General features: G+C 37.4%; 1 protein-coding gene across 1 annotated transcript in view; it reads right to left on the bottom strand.

The window, feature by feature from the left end:
- The window catches only part of suclg2 (succinate-CoA ligase GDP-forming subunit beta), a 136,113-nt gene that overhangs the window by 109,810 nt on the left and 9,148 nt on the right, over positions 1-17,155 (bottom strand). The window contains exon 2 of the mRNA XM_078947330.1: positions 6,021-6,162. Within this exon, the coding sequence (XP_078803456.1) occupies positions 6,021-6,162 (142 nt within the window). The remainder of the gene's footprint in view (positions 1-6,020; positions 6,163-17,155) is intronic.

Raw genomic sequence — 17,155 nt, 5'->3', positions numbered from 1 at the left:
CGCACACACACCCGCACGCATGCACAAACACACACGTCAATCTAAAAAATGCATGAAACCAGAAAAAAAATTGAAGTCAAAGAAAATATGAGCACAAATATAAACACAAAAATGTTAAAAATGTGTTCAAGTGATAGACAACACACCTATAAATACACAAACACAAGCAATGCACGCACGCACACACACGCACACACACCCAAAAGTCAATCTAAAAATCACAAAAATGTTAAAAATGTGTTCAAGTGATAGACCACACACCTATACATACACGCACGCACGCATGCACCATATATACAGTATACAAGTATATTTTCCTCACATTCATACTAAGGCTCAGCATGCGTTAAAGATGTGACTGTGAAGCTATGAATTCCTCCATCACCATTTTGTCAATAAGTGTTTTGTGTGGGAAGCAGGAGGTCTGCCAGGCATGAATAAGAAGAAGAGGGAGGGAAAATATGGGTTTGATTTGGAATTTAGAGAGAAAATCCATCAAGATTTGCTCAACAGGTGCATCTGTCAAGCGTGTGGCGACACACAAAGTGGACTGCATAATCATATTCTCTGGATGAAGAAGGGTGTGTGAGCATGTATATTCCTGTGCATGTACACGGCCATTGCACTTGTTGCAAAAGGCGAAAACAACATTTATATTCATTTCTGAAGCACCTCAGACTTTTTCAACACACAACAAAACAAAAAAAGGTTTGTAAAATGTTTGCTTTAAGAATTATTTTTACATCTAACAGAAAAATACTTTCAAATTGTTATTACTTTTTTGAAAAAGTCATTTTTAAAATACTGAAATGAGGTAAAACAAGCAGTAAACATTATTGAAAAGCAGTTTCCCATTGAGACAAGGACATAACATGACAACTAAAAACTAAAATATGCAAAGTTGACATTACAAACATTTAACATTGGTAACATTATTGATAAATAACGTTTTTTTTATCAAGGCTGTCAGACAGAAAAATACATTAAGGGATTACAGCTTGTGCCACATTTTTTCAAAGCAATAATTAAAAAAACAGAAGGTTCCAAACAATTCCACATCTAAAATCTAATTTAATGTAACACTGTGCAATAAAAGTTGGGTGGACAAACTAAAGTAACAGACGCTTTAAGCATTTATCAATATCTTACCAGCAGAAAGTGAGTAGCAAGCAAGCAATGCAATAATGTAAGACATTACTTAGTCTAACTTTGAAATTTGCAACCACACATCTTCACCCACAATAAGTATGCACACTTCTTGTATCACAAAACTGATGAGACTAACATAGTGTAGAAAAATTATTTAAATCTGAACTTTTTAAAAACATGTACAAAATAAAAATAAAGGTCATTATTACTGGCTTTTGAAGGACACAACAGGCGTTGTTCCACTTTGTCTGTGTAGTAGAAGAGCTTTGGACTTTCTTATAACTTTCTGGAGGTTTCATTGGGTATAGCATCACAGAAATATAACCGTTTTTTCTATGTATATATCCCTTTATATTGAAACTTTCTAACAAGACCGCAGAGGATCCATATAAGGCTTTTTTTTTATCTTTCAGTGGTTGAGTTTTAGGTTGCTTTGACAGTCACAAAGGAATAATTCAGTCAATTGCAATGAAGCTGGACCACTTAATAGTGCATGAGTTGAGTTGTAGGCCTTTCTGTGTAACATAGCTGTTAGTGAACTGTCAACCTAAGTGGTTAAGCGAGTATGGACTTCTAGTTGTAGTTCATGTTTGCTTTGTCTCTGCTTGCATTGAAAAGCAATGAATGTCATTCAGTTGTGTTTTTATGCTTTAACAGTTCACTCAAAAGAAGGAAGGGCCTCTTAAAAAAAAAAATATTAACCATCAACCTCTTCTGTACAGAGCAAAGCCATATGTCTTCCACAGTGTAAAGTCATCAAACAGAGCATTTTAGAGCTGGCCTCATACAATGCCCTCTCTTCATGCCCCACAAGTCGGAGCCTGCCATTCTCAGCTGGTGTAATGGTGCAACGGTGCTTAGATAAAGAGGTCATTAACCTCCCTCTCACCTTAACCCTCTGCTGGATTAATGCATGACCTAACACAAGCCATTACAACCAGTCACATACAGGATATGTATTTAGAAGAAATGAAGCATCTGCACATGCTCATTGTACCGCTTTATTAAAGCAAATTCACAGGAAACAAAAATGTGAAGCACTCAAGCAAGGATTCCATATAAGACTGGATGCACTAATGGAGATGAGATGACCAAGCAGGTCTGAAACACACAGTAGGAACACAGATTTCAATTTACTAAATGCATCCACAAACCACTGTGAGCACTTATGCTGGCATGTATTTTCAATTTGGCTGTGAATTTACAAAAAATATTATCATCTCTGTATTCAGGGCCTTTTTTACATTAACGTGAATGTGAAGCTGCTGTTTATTACCTAAAAAAAAAGGTCCTTTCATGTTTTGCAAAGCTGTGGTACATAAAAGAAGTTGCAAATCCTCCACAGCTGAGCTTAAAATACAGGGGGAAAAAAACAAAACCAACATAGTTTAGAACTACAGACATGGAGTCATATATTTATGCACATTTGATTTCAACCAAACAAAGTGCATTATAACAACCCAGCCATGTCCATTTTAGTAGGACCTCTTGAATGCAAACCTAGTACTATACCATGCGCTGATTGTTGCCTGAGAGCTTTTAAAATATCTATGTCTTCACAACTTCTCTTTAATTTGTGTTTTTTTTTGTTTTACAGCATTATCTATACGAGTACAACAAAGTAAATATATAGAAAAAAAAACATCTCCTCTGTATTCAGTATATTTTTATTATAGCTATGTGCTTCTGCATCTATACAGACACCTTGCTGGCTTAGAAACTCACCGGAATATGCTCAAAAAGCTGTTACTATGTTTTGAAAGAACACCAAATAAAATATAAATCAACTAGGGGGAAAATATGTTGCTTGTGTCAGATGGTTTGATGTGCAGAAACCAAAAAAGAAAAGAGGAAGACGGAACAGTGTGAACAAAGTTGTGTGCAGATGCATAGGTATGTGTGCAGACCTGTATTTGTTCACACAAATGCAATGCATTCCTGACAATTTGTCGTACAAGTATAGTTCCCGTCGCTGATCCCAACTTCACGAGAGCGCATGTAGCTATAATCTAAATTCTATTAAAGAATAAATATTAGCCTCTTGAAAAAGAGATAGAAAAAACACCAAAAGCATGAAAACTCAATGCAAAAGGTTATAAAACAAATTAGCATGGTTGAAAGCAGTGATGAAAAACAGAGCAGGCATCACCACTAACCCCTCCAAAAATAAAACACACGCTCACACTTATATCTATCTACAAGACGAAGATTCAAATTCAACTTGATAAAGCCTCATTTCTTAATAACTAAAGCAAATAAATACAAACCTGTGGCTGGGACTAAAAAACCAAGAACTAACAAGGTCCCCCCATATATGCTGTAAACCACCTGCTCCTTTACACTATTCATACTAATTCTAAGTACAAACCTGCATCTAAATTGAATTGTGAGAAAATGATTTTGATAGGTAACCGGGACAAAAACCTCAGGATCATGACCTCATGTTTTAGTAATACAATTGTCAGTTGGCAAAATGCTGTTATCCCAAGCAACTTTTCAAGCAACCAGTTCATTGGTGTACATTGGTGTAGAGTTAAAATGTCCTGAGACTTGAAAAAGTTGTGGGTTTGAATCCATGTCCTGGTAATATTGACTAAAAAGGAATTATGAATGGGACCCAGGGTGTCCATGCTCCAAACATCAAGGGTTTCTTCGGTGGTCAAACCACAAAGTTGTTCCTGGACACGCCAGAATACAGTTCAATGCTTTCCCAGTGGATACGGAAAAAGCATTTCACACATTCAGGTGTGTGACAGATAGAGGGACATCAAGTGAGATACTAAGCAAGCAAAGTGTAAGACAGAAAAGAACACAATCAAAATTAAGCACCAGTAAAAATGTCTTTTGTAATAAGATTTTAAGGTCTGTATAGACTTTAAGTTGTATAGGAGGCTGTAGAACAGTTCAGTTTTCCTCGTCATTTAAATATTGAGAGTGATGCCAACTTGGCAAAAGAATAAGGAAAGAGAGTTAAAAAAAGGTAGTTTGTCATCTTTTGCTGTATTTTCTGAGGATCCTAAGTCACCATAAGCTGGCAGAACACAGTGGATGGTATGAGTTGCAGACCTGAATGAGAGTGTTAAGGTAAAGTTAATGTGTCACTGGTTGTCACACACCTGAGTATGCTTCATTTGTTCGCTGGATGTGACACTTGCCTAAGGGAGCGGTGAGCTGCAGTTGAGCTCGGTAATCACTTGGTGTTTTAGCTGCCTAATATGAGGTGATGAGTGCCAGGCCAGGTGGCATTGGGCCTTATTTTTACAGTCATTGGTAAAAGGAGGTTGTAGAATCAATTCCCCCCATCACTCACTCGCTCTTCCCGCCATGCTACTGAGATAGTGGTTAGGAAGGTGCTTTTGAGATGATCATCGTGTAGCTGTGAGGCAAAACTGAGGATAGAACTGCAGAATCATAAACCGATCTCTGAAGCAACTACTTGTTGGTCTACACAGAATTTGCCCAAGTCGGATAAACTAGTGTTGCATACTGACTGTATTTACATACATCAGGATTCGTACACTTTTTAGCGAACCTTTCCAAAACCTGTCCATAACCTTTCACTGAATTTCCAAAACTATTAATAATAATAATAATAATAATAATCCATTTTATTTAAAGTGCCTTTCATGAAACCCAAGGACACTGTACAAACAAAGGTTAAAAATAATCATTAAAAGGACAATAAATATCAAAAGAAAAATCAAAAGTGAATCAGGATGGGAAGGCAGACATAAACAGGTGGGTATTGAGTTTAGATTTGAAAGCTGCTAGACAGTCTATGTTATGGAGATCAGGAGGGAGGGAATTCCAGAGTTTGGGAGGCGAGCAGCTGAAGGCTCTGCTTCCCATAGTGAGGAGTCTGGCCGGAGGAAAAGAGAGCTGAACAGAGGGAATGAGAGGAGGTTTTGAAATGGATGAGGCCGAAGAGATAAGGAGGGGCCAGGTTATGGAGGGCCTTAAAGGTGACCAGGAGGAGTTTGAATTTGATTCTGAAGGTTATGGGAAGCCAGTGCAGCTGGTGGAGAACCCGGGTGATGTGACTGAAGGAGGGGGTTCTGGAGATGATGCGGGCAGCTGAGTTCTAGACCAATTGGAGCTTATTGAAGGTTTTTTGAGGGAGACCAAAGAGGAGGGAATTACAGTAATCTAGATGGGAAGTGACCAGATTGTGAACCAGGATAGAAGCAGAGGGGACAGTGAGGGAGGGGCGTAGACGATTAATGTTAGGAAAATGGAAATGGGCTGACCGAGCAATGTTTTTGATGTGGGACTGAAAAGATAATGAGCTATCTAGGATGACACCCAGAGTCTTCACCTGAGTCAGCCTGTATGCAAGAAGCCTGCAAGGAATCTGCAAGAAGCCAGCACACACTTTTCCCTTGGGGTGGGATTAAAAAAAGAAGAAATATTCTGTACGACACGCTTGTTTTCACATACTTCAACCTTACTTTAGCCATGCATTTTCATAGGTGTTTGCTACGACCTGTTGCTAGCAGCTAGCCCGCCAAATAATATGTACATGAACACTTTTTCTCTACGGGATCACCAAGTGGTAAACAGTCTTGCTGTTTTGTGCAGGGAACCTGCATGCCCCGAACAGATTTGTCAATTTTTCGCCTGCAGACAACTTTTATCAAGCCGTAAAGGACTGGGTAAGGCTTTGAATTGACTTGACTAGGGCTTTTATTCAGGCTTTAATAAAAACATAATGGTTTCTCATAGAAAATTAACAAACTGTTGTGAAGAAAAACAGTAAATGTACAAATTGTAATTATTTTTTTTTAAATATTCAGAATTTATCTAGATTTTAGAAGACCACTACAGTAGATGGGATCCATGGCTGCTTGCGCTTCAGTGTTTCTAATACTCACTAAGTTTCTTTGCAGCATCCAAAGCATCTGAAGCTGTGTCGGCAACGTAGAAGCGTTGTACTGCCACACCATGTTCTTGCATCAGCTTCTTGCTCTGGTACTCCTGTAGATTCAGCCATCTCCTGGGATTCAGCCAGGTGCACTGTGAGAGGGGAACAAAGTAGGGTAAGGGTTTGACGAGCAAGTGAATGGGGAATGTGGGAATTAAAAGAGTTTACAATGGTATCTCTCTTAGCTCCATATAAAGAGGATGTTTTTCTTCTCCTCAACAACACAGCAGAATCTGACTTTACTGTTGAGACATTTCCCATTGCACAACTCTAAAACATGCCTACAACCTGTTTTGAAATGTACATTCAACACTTTCCTCGTCTTCCCCATGCTATGAACTCTTTTTTTCTTTAATGAGGCAGGTAGTTGAGTCTTAGCTGCAGGACAGCTCGGAAGCAGTTTGCTCCATCAGTAGACACCAGCCCTGTCAGCTCCAGCTGTTGTTGCTATTAAAAAGAAATTGGCTTTTTAATGTGAAAGAGAGACGCACAGAGGGAGAACCAGGCTGCATGAGAGACAGACTCCCAGCACAGGTGTGCAAGTGCAGGAGGACAAATAACCATGTGTGCATGCATGCAAATGTTTTCACAACCAAGGCGTTCCGGGAGTTATTAAGAAAAGAGGGAGCATTAAATTAAACGAAAACAAGGACTATGAGATGAATTCAGAAATAGCATGTAAATTATATTCTAGTAATTGTATTTCTTTAACAACTAGAATACATACAAATAGGAACACAATTGATTTCACTTATACTGACAATGTCAAGATACAATAGTCTTAAAAATTCTGATTGTTGTGCCAGCAATGACTTCACAAGGACACGGCTATTTAATAAGGTAAAGCATACACAGAACTAAGTGGATAAGAAAATGTTTCATTGTGATATAGGAGAGATTAGGACAAGCAAAATCTCCTAATCTGCTCCATTAATTAGGTCGCAGCAAAGTGTGACAACTTTGGAAACAGAAGTCTAAGCACTTTGCAAACTGAAAAGGTTAAAAGCTCACGCAGGAAATATGAAGGACATTTCCAAACTATTTTGAGTGCAATAAAAACGATTATATAATAGATGAAAGCATTTAGGACTGCCTTAAATCCTATCATAAGTATTGATGTCTGAACCAGGAGTTTGAAAAGAAGTACTTAAATGTTCCTGGTAAATTCTTTGTGCTCCTTAAGGTTCAGCTTCTTTCATTTCCATTATGATAACATTATTTTTCTACAGTTAAATTAGAAACCATTTCAACGGAAGATGATGTAAAATATAACCCAGTTTTCAACATCACAACCTTTTATAAAAAAGATCATAGGTAAAACTGTAATCCGTAAAATCAGTCATGTCCAACTGCTGTCCTTGAGGGCTGGTGTCCTACTTCTGTTCCTGAATTTCCTGTACTACTGATAACCTGTGTCAGGTATGTGCCTCCATTAAGATACTGCAATGATGGGAGGAGTTGTTAGGGAGGGGCTGATAAACCCCCAAACTAGGCCATAGTTTGAGTTTTCTTCTGACTCTTTAATGAAAATGTCAAACTAGCCTCACTGCTTAATGACACCAACACTGGATCCCTTGTGACAACGTAAATCACAACCCAAAAAGCACCACAGATCCAAAAGTGTGAAAAGGGCACTTAAGATCACACCTCGAGGATTATATGTATTTGAAGAATAACTAGGAACCAAATGAACAACTCCTGACCTTAACAGTTTCTCAGCTCAGAAACCAACTCAGAAAGTGGGACTTATAGTCCTTTGAAGAGGTGGGCAACAGTTACTCTGTTAAATAGGAAAAAATTGAATGGATGTCATTGCCATTGAATGTCATTGGTTTACAGATATACTAGGGCTTTTACAACACTGCATTTCATCAACATGGCTATAAAATTGGAGTTGGATTTCAGCTGAGAACCGTTGACCTTTGTCTAGAAGGTTGCAGGCTTAGTTCCTTTCTTCCCCACATCGTCCAAAGGCAAGGCACTGAACCCAACATTGCTCCTGGTGGTCCGGTCAGCGCCCTGCCTGGCATTAGTGTGCTTGAGTGAATGAGGCTTATGACTGTAAATTACTCTAGGCTTTAGTGATGGTACAAAGGTAGAAAGGTGCTAGATAAGCATACACCATTTACTCTTAACATTTTCAAAGTAATATAGATATATAATGATCATTAGCAAAGTTAAAGTTTTAATCCACTACAGAAAGTACTTTTTACACAAAATTCCAAAATTTCTCCTTCATTTAGCTCTTTATATTAATTTACTGTTTCTAAAGACTGCAGGACCACAATTTGGTTTTATCACTCAGACACAATAAAATAAAACTAAAGAAATTATATCAACTTACTTGACAGTGAACCAAAGGTTTGTGTTCGATAAATGGACATAATTAACAGTTTACATATTTCTGCTGGAAATTAATCAGAAATGACCTGCTTAATATAGCAAAACCAAGGTTTCATTGTTGGAGTAAGATTCAGGGAGTGGTGTCAATTAAATTCAATTTTATTTGTATTGCCCAAATTCAAAACAACAAAAAAATTACATCTCACTTAACATAGACTTAAAAGGTTTTCAGAATGCTTGCAAAAAAAAACAACATCATGAACATTCAGTTCTTCCAAAATGAACTCACCTACAAAATATCAAAATATCATTTAAATAACCCTTGATAAATGTGATCAAAATTCAAGCTAAAACCTCAATGCTATTATGTGCAAAATAATGCCTCTGTGTTTTTTTTAATGATACTAAAAAATGATTAATAAAAACCTAATTTGAATTGAAGAAAAAAACCCAGAAGATTATGTGAATCTGCTCAAATTGACATCAAATTAACTAATGTATGGCAGTTACCTTGTATCACCTCATCACCTGCTAAAGTTTCTCACCTTTTACCCTTAAAGTTTCAAGTACATCTCACCTAACTCACCCTGCAGCCCTGCTGTGTTTTTCTCCTGAATGAAGCGAAAGACGCCATGCTGGGGCAGAAGAGAGATGCCTGGAATATTAACTGCTGAGGTGTTATAACACTGTCATTGTTCCATTCTGTGGCAGCAACTGTTTGTGTACGAAAGGAAAACAACTCAAATATCTCACCATATATTTGGATTATCAAGAAAATAGCAAAAAAAAACTAATTTTGATGTTATAAGCATGTTTGCTGCTATGATAAAATACTTCAAAGTTTCCAAAAGGATGCAGAGAACACAAATATAAAAGACATGAGTGATAGTTAAGAAGCCAGTTAGAACATTGACCATAACTCCTTCATTTTATATTATTCAGTTGGATCTGGATCCGTCCTTCCTCCATAAACCTGCATCTGCGCACATTTTTACCACAACTGGACTCGCTCGAGCAGGTGTAGGGTTTTTTTTTTTTTTATTTTGGCAAAAAACAGCATACCGGTAATCACAATTAAAAGAACACTGGGAACACTTTTAAAATAGATCAAAAGATGACTGGATAGGGTCTTTAAAGATCAGGTAAAACTAATTAAATGTCAATTCCCTTTGCTTGCGTTATTCCCAAAAACTGTTCCTCTTATTGCTTAAAATATAATCAAGTAAGTAAATTGTATTTATATATCACAGACAGAATGCTAAACTGTTAGCTGAAATAGCTGTAAATGCAGAAAATCAAACAGAAAAAAAGCACCCATCATCATATAAAGCAGAAATAACAGCCAAAAATTTAGAATTGGACAAACAATATGGCTAAAATTACTACAATTTGGTCTATTATTGTTTAAGAAACCAATTAGCTGTTTAATCTAGCCGAACTAGTGATTGCCACTTAGAGTCAGTCTCGAAATACTAAAAATTACATGTATCTCAAGTTTTATTTGCCATACAGATCCCTATGGTGAAGACATTAAATTGAGGAAATATTGGTCAAATTCAATGTAATGGTTATAAGATGGAAAAATATAACTTTTTTTTTTTTTTTAATCTAACAATAGAACATACTACGGAGCCCGTGTCCTGACATGGAAAAAATAAAATATATCTCATTCCCACAAATTAATATCTTGCTCCCACAAATTAATATCTTTTTATTTTATTTTTTCCATGTCAGGACACGGGCTCCATAACATACATTGGTTTAGTCAATTTGAAAACATGCATTTTTGGGAGGCTGGTATGTAGTTTTAGACCTTAGCAAGCTCTGATAGCTAACCCAAGAGGATAAGGTCGTTGTTGTTTTTTAAATGTAGAATAACAAAAAATTACAAAATCAACTACTCTTATGCCACTAAAAGAGCTATATAGGCTACTATTATAAAATAGTCGTTAATAATTACTAATGACGTGGAAAATAGCATAGTCACTGATTGCTTTATAAAGAGTAGGTTGATTTTCAACACTTTTGTTCGTGGTTACCTTAGAAAGTAACTAACTAATGAGAAGCCCAAACCAGACAATGTGACTCCCTGAGAACAATGAAAAGAAGTGAAAAGAAGCTATACAGCTATACAGACTTCCCAAAATAACAACTGCTTATTGGAGAAGTCAGGTGGGGCCTGAGGTGCCCCCCCTGGCTCTGCCAGTTAACTGAGGCAAGACACCAGAAAATGGAAAGAACCTAGGGCAATGCAAGAACCAAACTTACAGACAGCTTGTATCAAAAAGGTGATTTTTTTTTTTTTAGTTCCAAAAAGAAAATGTAACTTCACATTCAGGCAGCAAGGGACTCATTATGAAATGCATTTTTTTGCTTTATAACTGTTAGCTTAAGTTTTTCCTACTTCCTAAATATGTTGCTTTATCATATCATATTCAAACATAGGTGCTAAGACAGAGCAGGTTTATAGCTAAGTTGATTAAGGTATGAGGTTAGGAACATTTTCATGAAGAGCAAGATTTATTTTATCTCCTTTGTGAAGATGTGTGTGCTGCTCAGCTCCACAAATTGTGAGATATATGCAACACTGTTGAGCAGCTTTTTTTGCAAATAACAAAAAGGATCTTTCAGACAGAGATCTAAGCATCTCCTTTTACCATTATCCCTCTGCTTCGCACACTCCTGCAATAGCACTAAAATCCCTTCCAGATTCCCCCATTATCAAAACAGGCATGGCTGAATCTCTTTCTGTCATCACCAAAAGTGACAAGTGACTGACCGCGAACGCAAAAATGATGGATCATTTGACTGCAGTCTTCTTAATGGCTGCAACGCTTTTCTGACTTCAGATTGCAGAAAGAAACAAAACAAATCTCTTCAATCAGCATTACAAGCAAAGATTTCATTTTCACTTGTCCCACTCAGAGACAGTTTTACCCATGTTATGCCGAGTTCTGACTGCTGGCTGAATGTTATTTCTTCTATTAAAGCTAAAAACATTGTTGGAAGAAAACAGACTCTTAGAGGTGACTTTGCGTCCATCAATTATATTTCTGACCATAGGTGCTTTCTGAACTTAAAAGGATCTTTAAGACTATTGTGATAATGTCATGGCGCAGCACTGACTATACATAGCAAGACACAAATGGAAAGCAGCGATGATAAAAAAAAACATCTCAAGCACAAGAAAATTGAAAGTACAGAAACATAACTAGCTAAAGTTGAATCTGTGGGAGTCCTTTTGCTTATTTTATAAGCTCTATTAAGGTTTATTTCAGACATTAGATAAGGTTAATACTGCTGCCGTCTTGATGGGGACATGAGTAATTTAAGTGCTCCTTGTCTGCACCGGAAGAAAACAGTAAATGGTTAATGACATACTGGCAGCAAAGCAGGCAGCTGGCATGCAGTCCCTAGAAACATTCTCTCTGAAGTGATTATCATCAGTAGGACTCCAGAGACAATTCCAAACAATGCACCTACCAAGCTATTATTCTACTTCTTCTTCATGAACATACAAGAAAAAGATAGAACCCAAACAATGAGCAAGTATTCGCTGAGGTTCTGAGATACAATAAAGTATTCGAGCAAACCCATCTACACACAAAAGCACTCAAGATCATCTTGATGAATGCACCCATGTGGAGAGAAGTGGGGCACATTGGCAGGAGAGTAACAGACTGGCGACAATGACAAATAAAACATTTACTTATTAAGGTAAGAAGTGAACAATGAACACTTCTGAATTTACGGGATTTGAACTCTGAACTGCATCAAGCAAAGTTCAGACAACAGCCTCGTTTTACAGAAGAAGTGATATGCCTTTAAACCAACACTAGTTGGTTTAAAGGCATAGGTATGCGTTCGTGAACACTATCTGTTTTGTGTACATGTTGACATGTGAACATTTTTTGCAGCTACCAGGTGTGTTGATAACATTTGAGTGTGTGCGAACAGGCCCCGCCCTTTTTGTACTACATTTGAACCGTACCGTAATGATAAACAACCAGTAAACCTGTCTGCTCTATGCTGCTTCATGGTCTAACCCCCCCCCCCCCCTCTCACTATCACCCCCCCCCCCCCCCCTCTAACATCCCTCTCTCTTCTTCCCTTCTTTCCTTTTCCGTCCGGTCCAACACCAAAGATTTTCAAACATGGTTGAAATGAATAAAGTTTGGCCTCAATTACAAAAGGGGTTATTCAGACATACCTTTGGTTTGTCTGAAGATTAATAACCCCTCTTGTTAAAGTAAAATATGTCCAACACAAGAGGCCCTCAGCTCTCATCTGCCTGCCCAGCTGTTGGACAGGACAAGTTAAAAAAAAAAAAAAAAAAAAAGAAGTGATAGGATAGAGCACCAATATATTAAAAGTCAGATAAAAGAAAATCCCCAAAATTGACATTTCAAAAAGAGCCCTGCATTTAGAGTTCATCTGTCTCTTTTGAGGTTTCACCAAATCTGAGTGACTGACAAACCAGGGAAAAGTCAACACAATCTCTTAAGAGTATGCCACCTAAATCTCTTAAGAGTTTTCCCCTTGCGGTTAAATTCGGGACACAAGATTTCTTAACACCAACCTGTCTCAAATGTCTATGAAATAATGATGAATTGATGTAAAATTCATCATAACAAAAGTAAGCCCCGAAAACATTTTGCCCTTTAAAAAGGACCAGCCTGTCTATGGCACAACTCCATAGCGATGCGTTTTTACTTAAGTACACGTCACTGTGTACTGACCCCAACCTGTGCAGCTTGGTAATTCACAACTCACAAAAAAGAAAAGCATCTAAAAAGATAAAAGCATACATTACTAAACTTCAAACAAGTTTTTCAATGTGTGCAAAAAAATCTTTTAATTTTAAGAGTGTAATTTTAAGAAAAAATTATAGACTCAATGGTAGACCAAAATACAACTTTTAGCATTCATTCAATTAACTTTTATTCAACATTTTAAATGTTTCAAAGACATGTTTGCAATGTTTGCAGTGCAATTGTTGTTATAACTTACAACAGAATAGACAATAACGTAAAATGACTAGTATGTATATGTTTGAATTACCAAAAAAACTTGACATGTCTCCACATGAAAACAGAAAAAATGCAATCAGTGAGCAAACACAAGTACCAACCAGCTTGTTACACCTTAATTGAAGCATTTTCAACAATATGGTTCTATTTTAATGGTAATTAAAGTTGCATTTCAAAAAGTTATTACAATTATAGAGACACATGAAGTGGCAATTTAAAAATAAAGAAATAAAATATGCACCCCTTCGTCTTAAAATAAAGTGGTTGTTACAAAGACACATGGAGGGCAAAGTGCTAAGGCAGCAGATGCATCAGATTGCCAAGTCCTTGCTCCAGCTGCACTGAACAGCAAGCACTACTGAAGGACAAAATAAGAGTATATGCTAGACTTAAAAACACTTCTCAGGCTAAACCATATGGCATTCTGCTTAGCACCATGCAACATCAGGACTTCTTGTCCTAAGAGGTTTGAAATTGTCCAGTCTCATATTTGGTTGAGAGTAGAAAGCCCAATGTCAAACTGCACTTGATGTACAAAGTGCCATCATAGTTAGCCAATGAACTTGATGCTTTGCAAAGTCATTTCAACAAATGCCACTACTTTCACTACCCTTCTGTTAAACCTAATGAGTCAATATCCTTGAGTTGTCTTCATCAGTTTGAGAGATTGAAAAAGGGTCAAAATGTCAGTCTATGACAGAATAGACCTGAACCTTTTAGTTATTTATTTGAGCCATAAACTGTAATTTACATAGAAAGGTTATAATGCAGGCGATTACTTGTGATCAGGCACACCAACATCAGCCAGTCAAATCTCCAAATCTATCCTTTAAAAATGTAAAGAGCTAATATAAGTGATCAAATAAGCCTAACATTTCTTGACAAAATACAATAGTTGTATGTAAAAAGTGCAGCTGATTAAGTCAGATTTAATGGAAAAAGTAGCTTAGCACCTGAGTTCTATAGTACTAAAATGTGTATCGTTAGTTTGTGTCTGCTTAAAAAGACGTGTTTATGTCTAAATATGTTACCTTGAATTAAAGTTTCTCAATGAATAATTAACAAGTAACCATATTTTACATAAACACGCATGCATGCTTTTAAAGGCAATAAGATTACGTGTGGTTCTGGTAGTTTATTAAATCTTTCCAGAGTGGAGGAATGTTGTAACCAATAGATGTCTGATTGTATTCATTAAAGGATGAAGTCATTAGATCTCATAAAGTAGACAGCTGGACTAAAATGAGTCATCTGTTTAAGTGACAGCTGGTGTTTATAAAAAAAAAAACTTACTTCCAAACAATATATTACTTTCTCTTTGACAATGCTATTGCTGATTTAAAAAATGATATAGGCCTAAACTTTGCAAAGTTTAATTATTTGAAAATGAACAGACTTGAACAGATTTGTTCGCTTGCTTGATTTGTACAATGCTCATTAGAGTCAAGTGACTGATCTATAGCAAAGTAAGACTTGTGCAAACTAATGGGGCCAAACTCTCCCATGACTACACAGCAGCACTTTAACAAACAACCATAATGCTAAAATGCGTTTTATTGTACACCAAATGACAACTTAATTTTTACCTCCATTCAGAAAAAAATAAAATAAAACACAGACTACATTTTTTCTTTACTAAAAGCTTATAAATAATAAATACATAAAGCTTATTACATTTCACAAACAAATGACCAAAAAATCCTTTTCTCATGGGGGGAAAAAGCAAACACAACTTCACCTAAAGATAAACACCTTTTATTAACCTGATGACAACATTTGTCTCTTTCCAAAGAGTTTTTAATAAAAGGGTTAATAGCAAGGCAAGGACATACAAATGTTCTTTGAAAGTTGTTCCATTTGCACGTGCAATTAGAGCTTTGGCAGTTAGTCATATTTGTTCCTGAAAAACAACCCCACACCATAACACTCACTCCATCAAACTCTACATTTGGCACAGTTTAGTCGAACACCTACCAGTCTCCCGGCAAATCAAAATGAAAGCTAGTAAGTCCTGGTTCTAGTGGTTAGTAAAGGTATAATGATACACGTAGTGGAACCGAGCCGTTTCGGTATAGCAGGTACGGTTCGGTTCACTACTGTACCGTTTCGGTACGTTTTTTCTTTTTTTTCCCGCATATGCATTGTAACAACCCAACTGCTTTCTCTCATAGCGGGGAAATAAGAGCCGAGCTGCTAATTAACTAGCTGCGTTGACCTTCCTTGCTCCATGCTTTACACGCCCTCAAACAGTCTCAGAGAGAGAGTAGACAGAGAAAAAGATTGCTCCATCTCCTTTCCGGCATTAAAACCCATTTATTATGAACACACACGAACAGCTAACAACAACAACCTGACTTCTCTTCATAGCTCTCTCAGTGATGGTGAAGAATTCAACGCACAAGATTTCACACTTCCCATGAGTCTTAGTGGCTATAGGCGGGGCTAACCCCAAGTCGCCACTGTTTTAACTTTGCGCCGAGGCGGAAGTAATGTTAGCCGTGACTTTCCTCCGAGATGCTATTAGGTGACGAACACTTTGGCCGCATTTACACTGCATGGTTCAAGTGACCCAATTCCGATTTTTTCCTCTCATGTGGCACAGATCGGATATGACCGGTGAACGTGTAAGCAGGAAAAAAGCGCATGGATTCCGATTTTCTCATATCAGAATCAGGCCTCTATCATATGTGGAAATAAATCGGATACGAATCGGATACGTGCATTTGCGTGTGCCATGTAAGCAGACAAAGTGGATATTCCCCAGTAAATGCGAGTCGTATGTCAGTGAAATCAACTCAGGACACCACCAACTGAGATCACATGACTTATTAAGGTGCTTTTGTGCGCTGATTTTGCTGTTCGAGGACAGCTGGAGCCCCATCAGCGTGTTACCTTTCAGCCTCAGGCTTCAGACCGTAGTCGGAAACCGCTATTTCCGGTCCGGTCCCGGTCGGAACGTAAACGGTAACTAATCAAGCGGGACACCGTTGCTCTGGAACAGGCTAGAAGCCGTTTATTTATTTTCTTAGACCAACCTGGGGCAGGTGCAGGGTTTTGCTTTGCCAAACGTTTGCAGTTTGGACCAACACGTATCTTTTAAATGTGCTTTTATCACGGTCATGAATATTATTAAGGGCCTGCTCGCTCATAATTTTTTAAATCCGTGCAGTCAGTGCTCAGGTCCGCGGATGGCGGAAATGCTGCTTCGTTTACGTAGTCCTCAGAACGTCTACGTTTGATAGTTTCAGCATTGTATAGTGTAAATGCAAAAATCACTTTAAAAAAATGATGTAAGCGGGTCGTCAAAAAAATCGGATATAGTCAGAAAATTGGATTTGGGCCTCAAGACCTGTGGCATAAATGCAGCCTTCGGCTTCGTTGTCAGCATCCATGAAGTGAAAAGACAATTGGATAGGTGGAATGCTGTGTGTCTACATTGTACATTGTTACACAAAGATAGCGTATGCCACAGGTAACACATCTAATCTGTTAATGAACTTAAAACGGCATCACCTGACTAACAATCGGGTCTACAAGAAAAAAAATGTGCAAGTTAAAATGTTTTTTTCCAGGCCAGTGTTAAGTATCCAAAGTTTTTGGTTCCTGGCAGCTAATAGTTTTTCTTATTTTATTAAGCAGATCACCTACATAGATCAATTTTATTTATTGTTATGTAAAACCAATAAATGCATTTTGCAAGTAATTTTTTTCT

Source organism: Oryzias latipes, chromosome 5 (genome assembly GCF_053564925.1).
Source record: "Oryzias latipes strain Hd-rR chromosome 5, Olatipes_Hd-rR_3.1".
NCBI lineage: Eukaryota > Metazoa > Chordata > Actinopteri > Beloniformes > Adrianichthyidae > Oryzias > Oryzias latipes.
The sequence above is the reverse complement of the archived record's forward strand: the minus strand, read 5'-3'. Positions and strand labels throughout refer to the sequence as shown.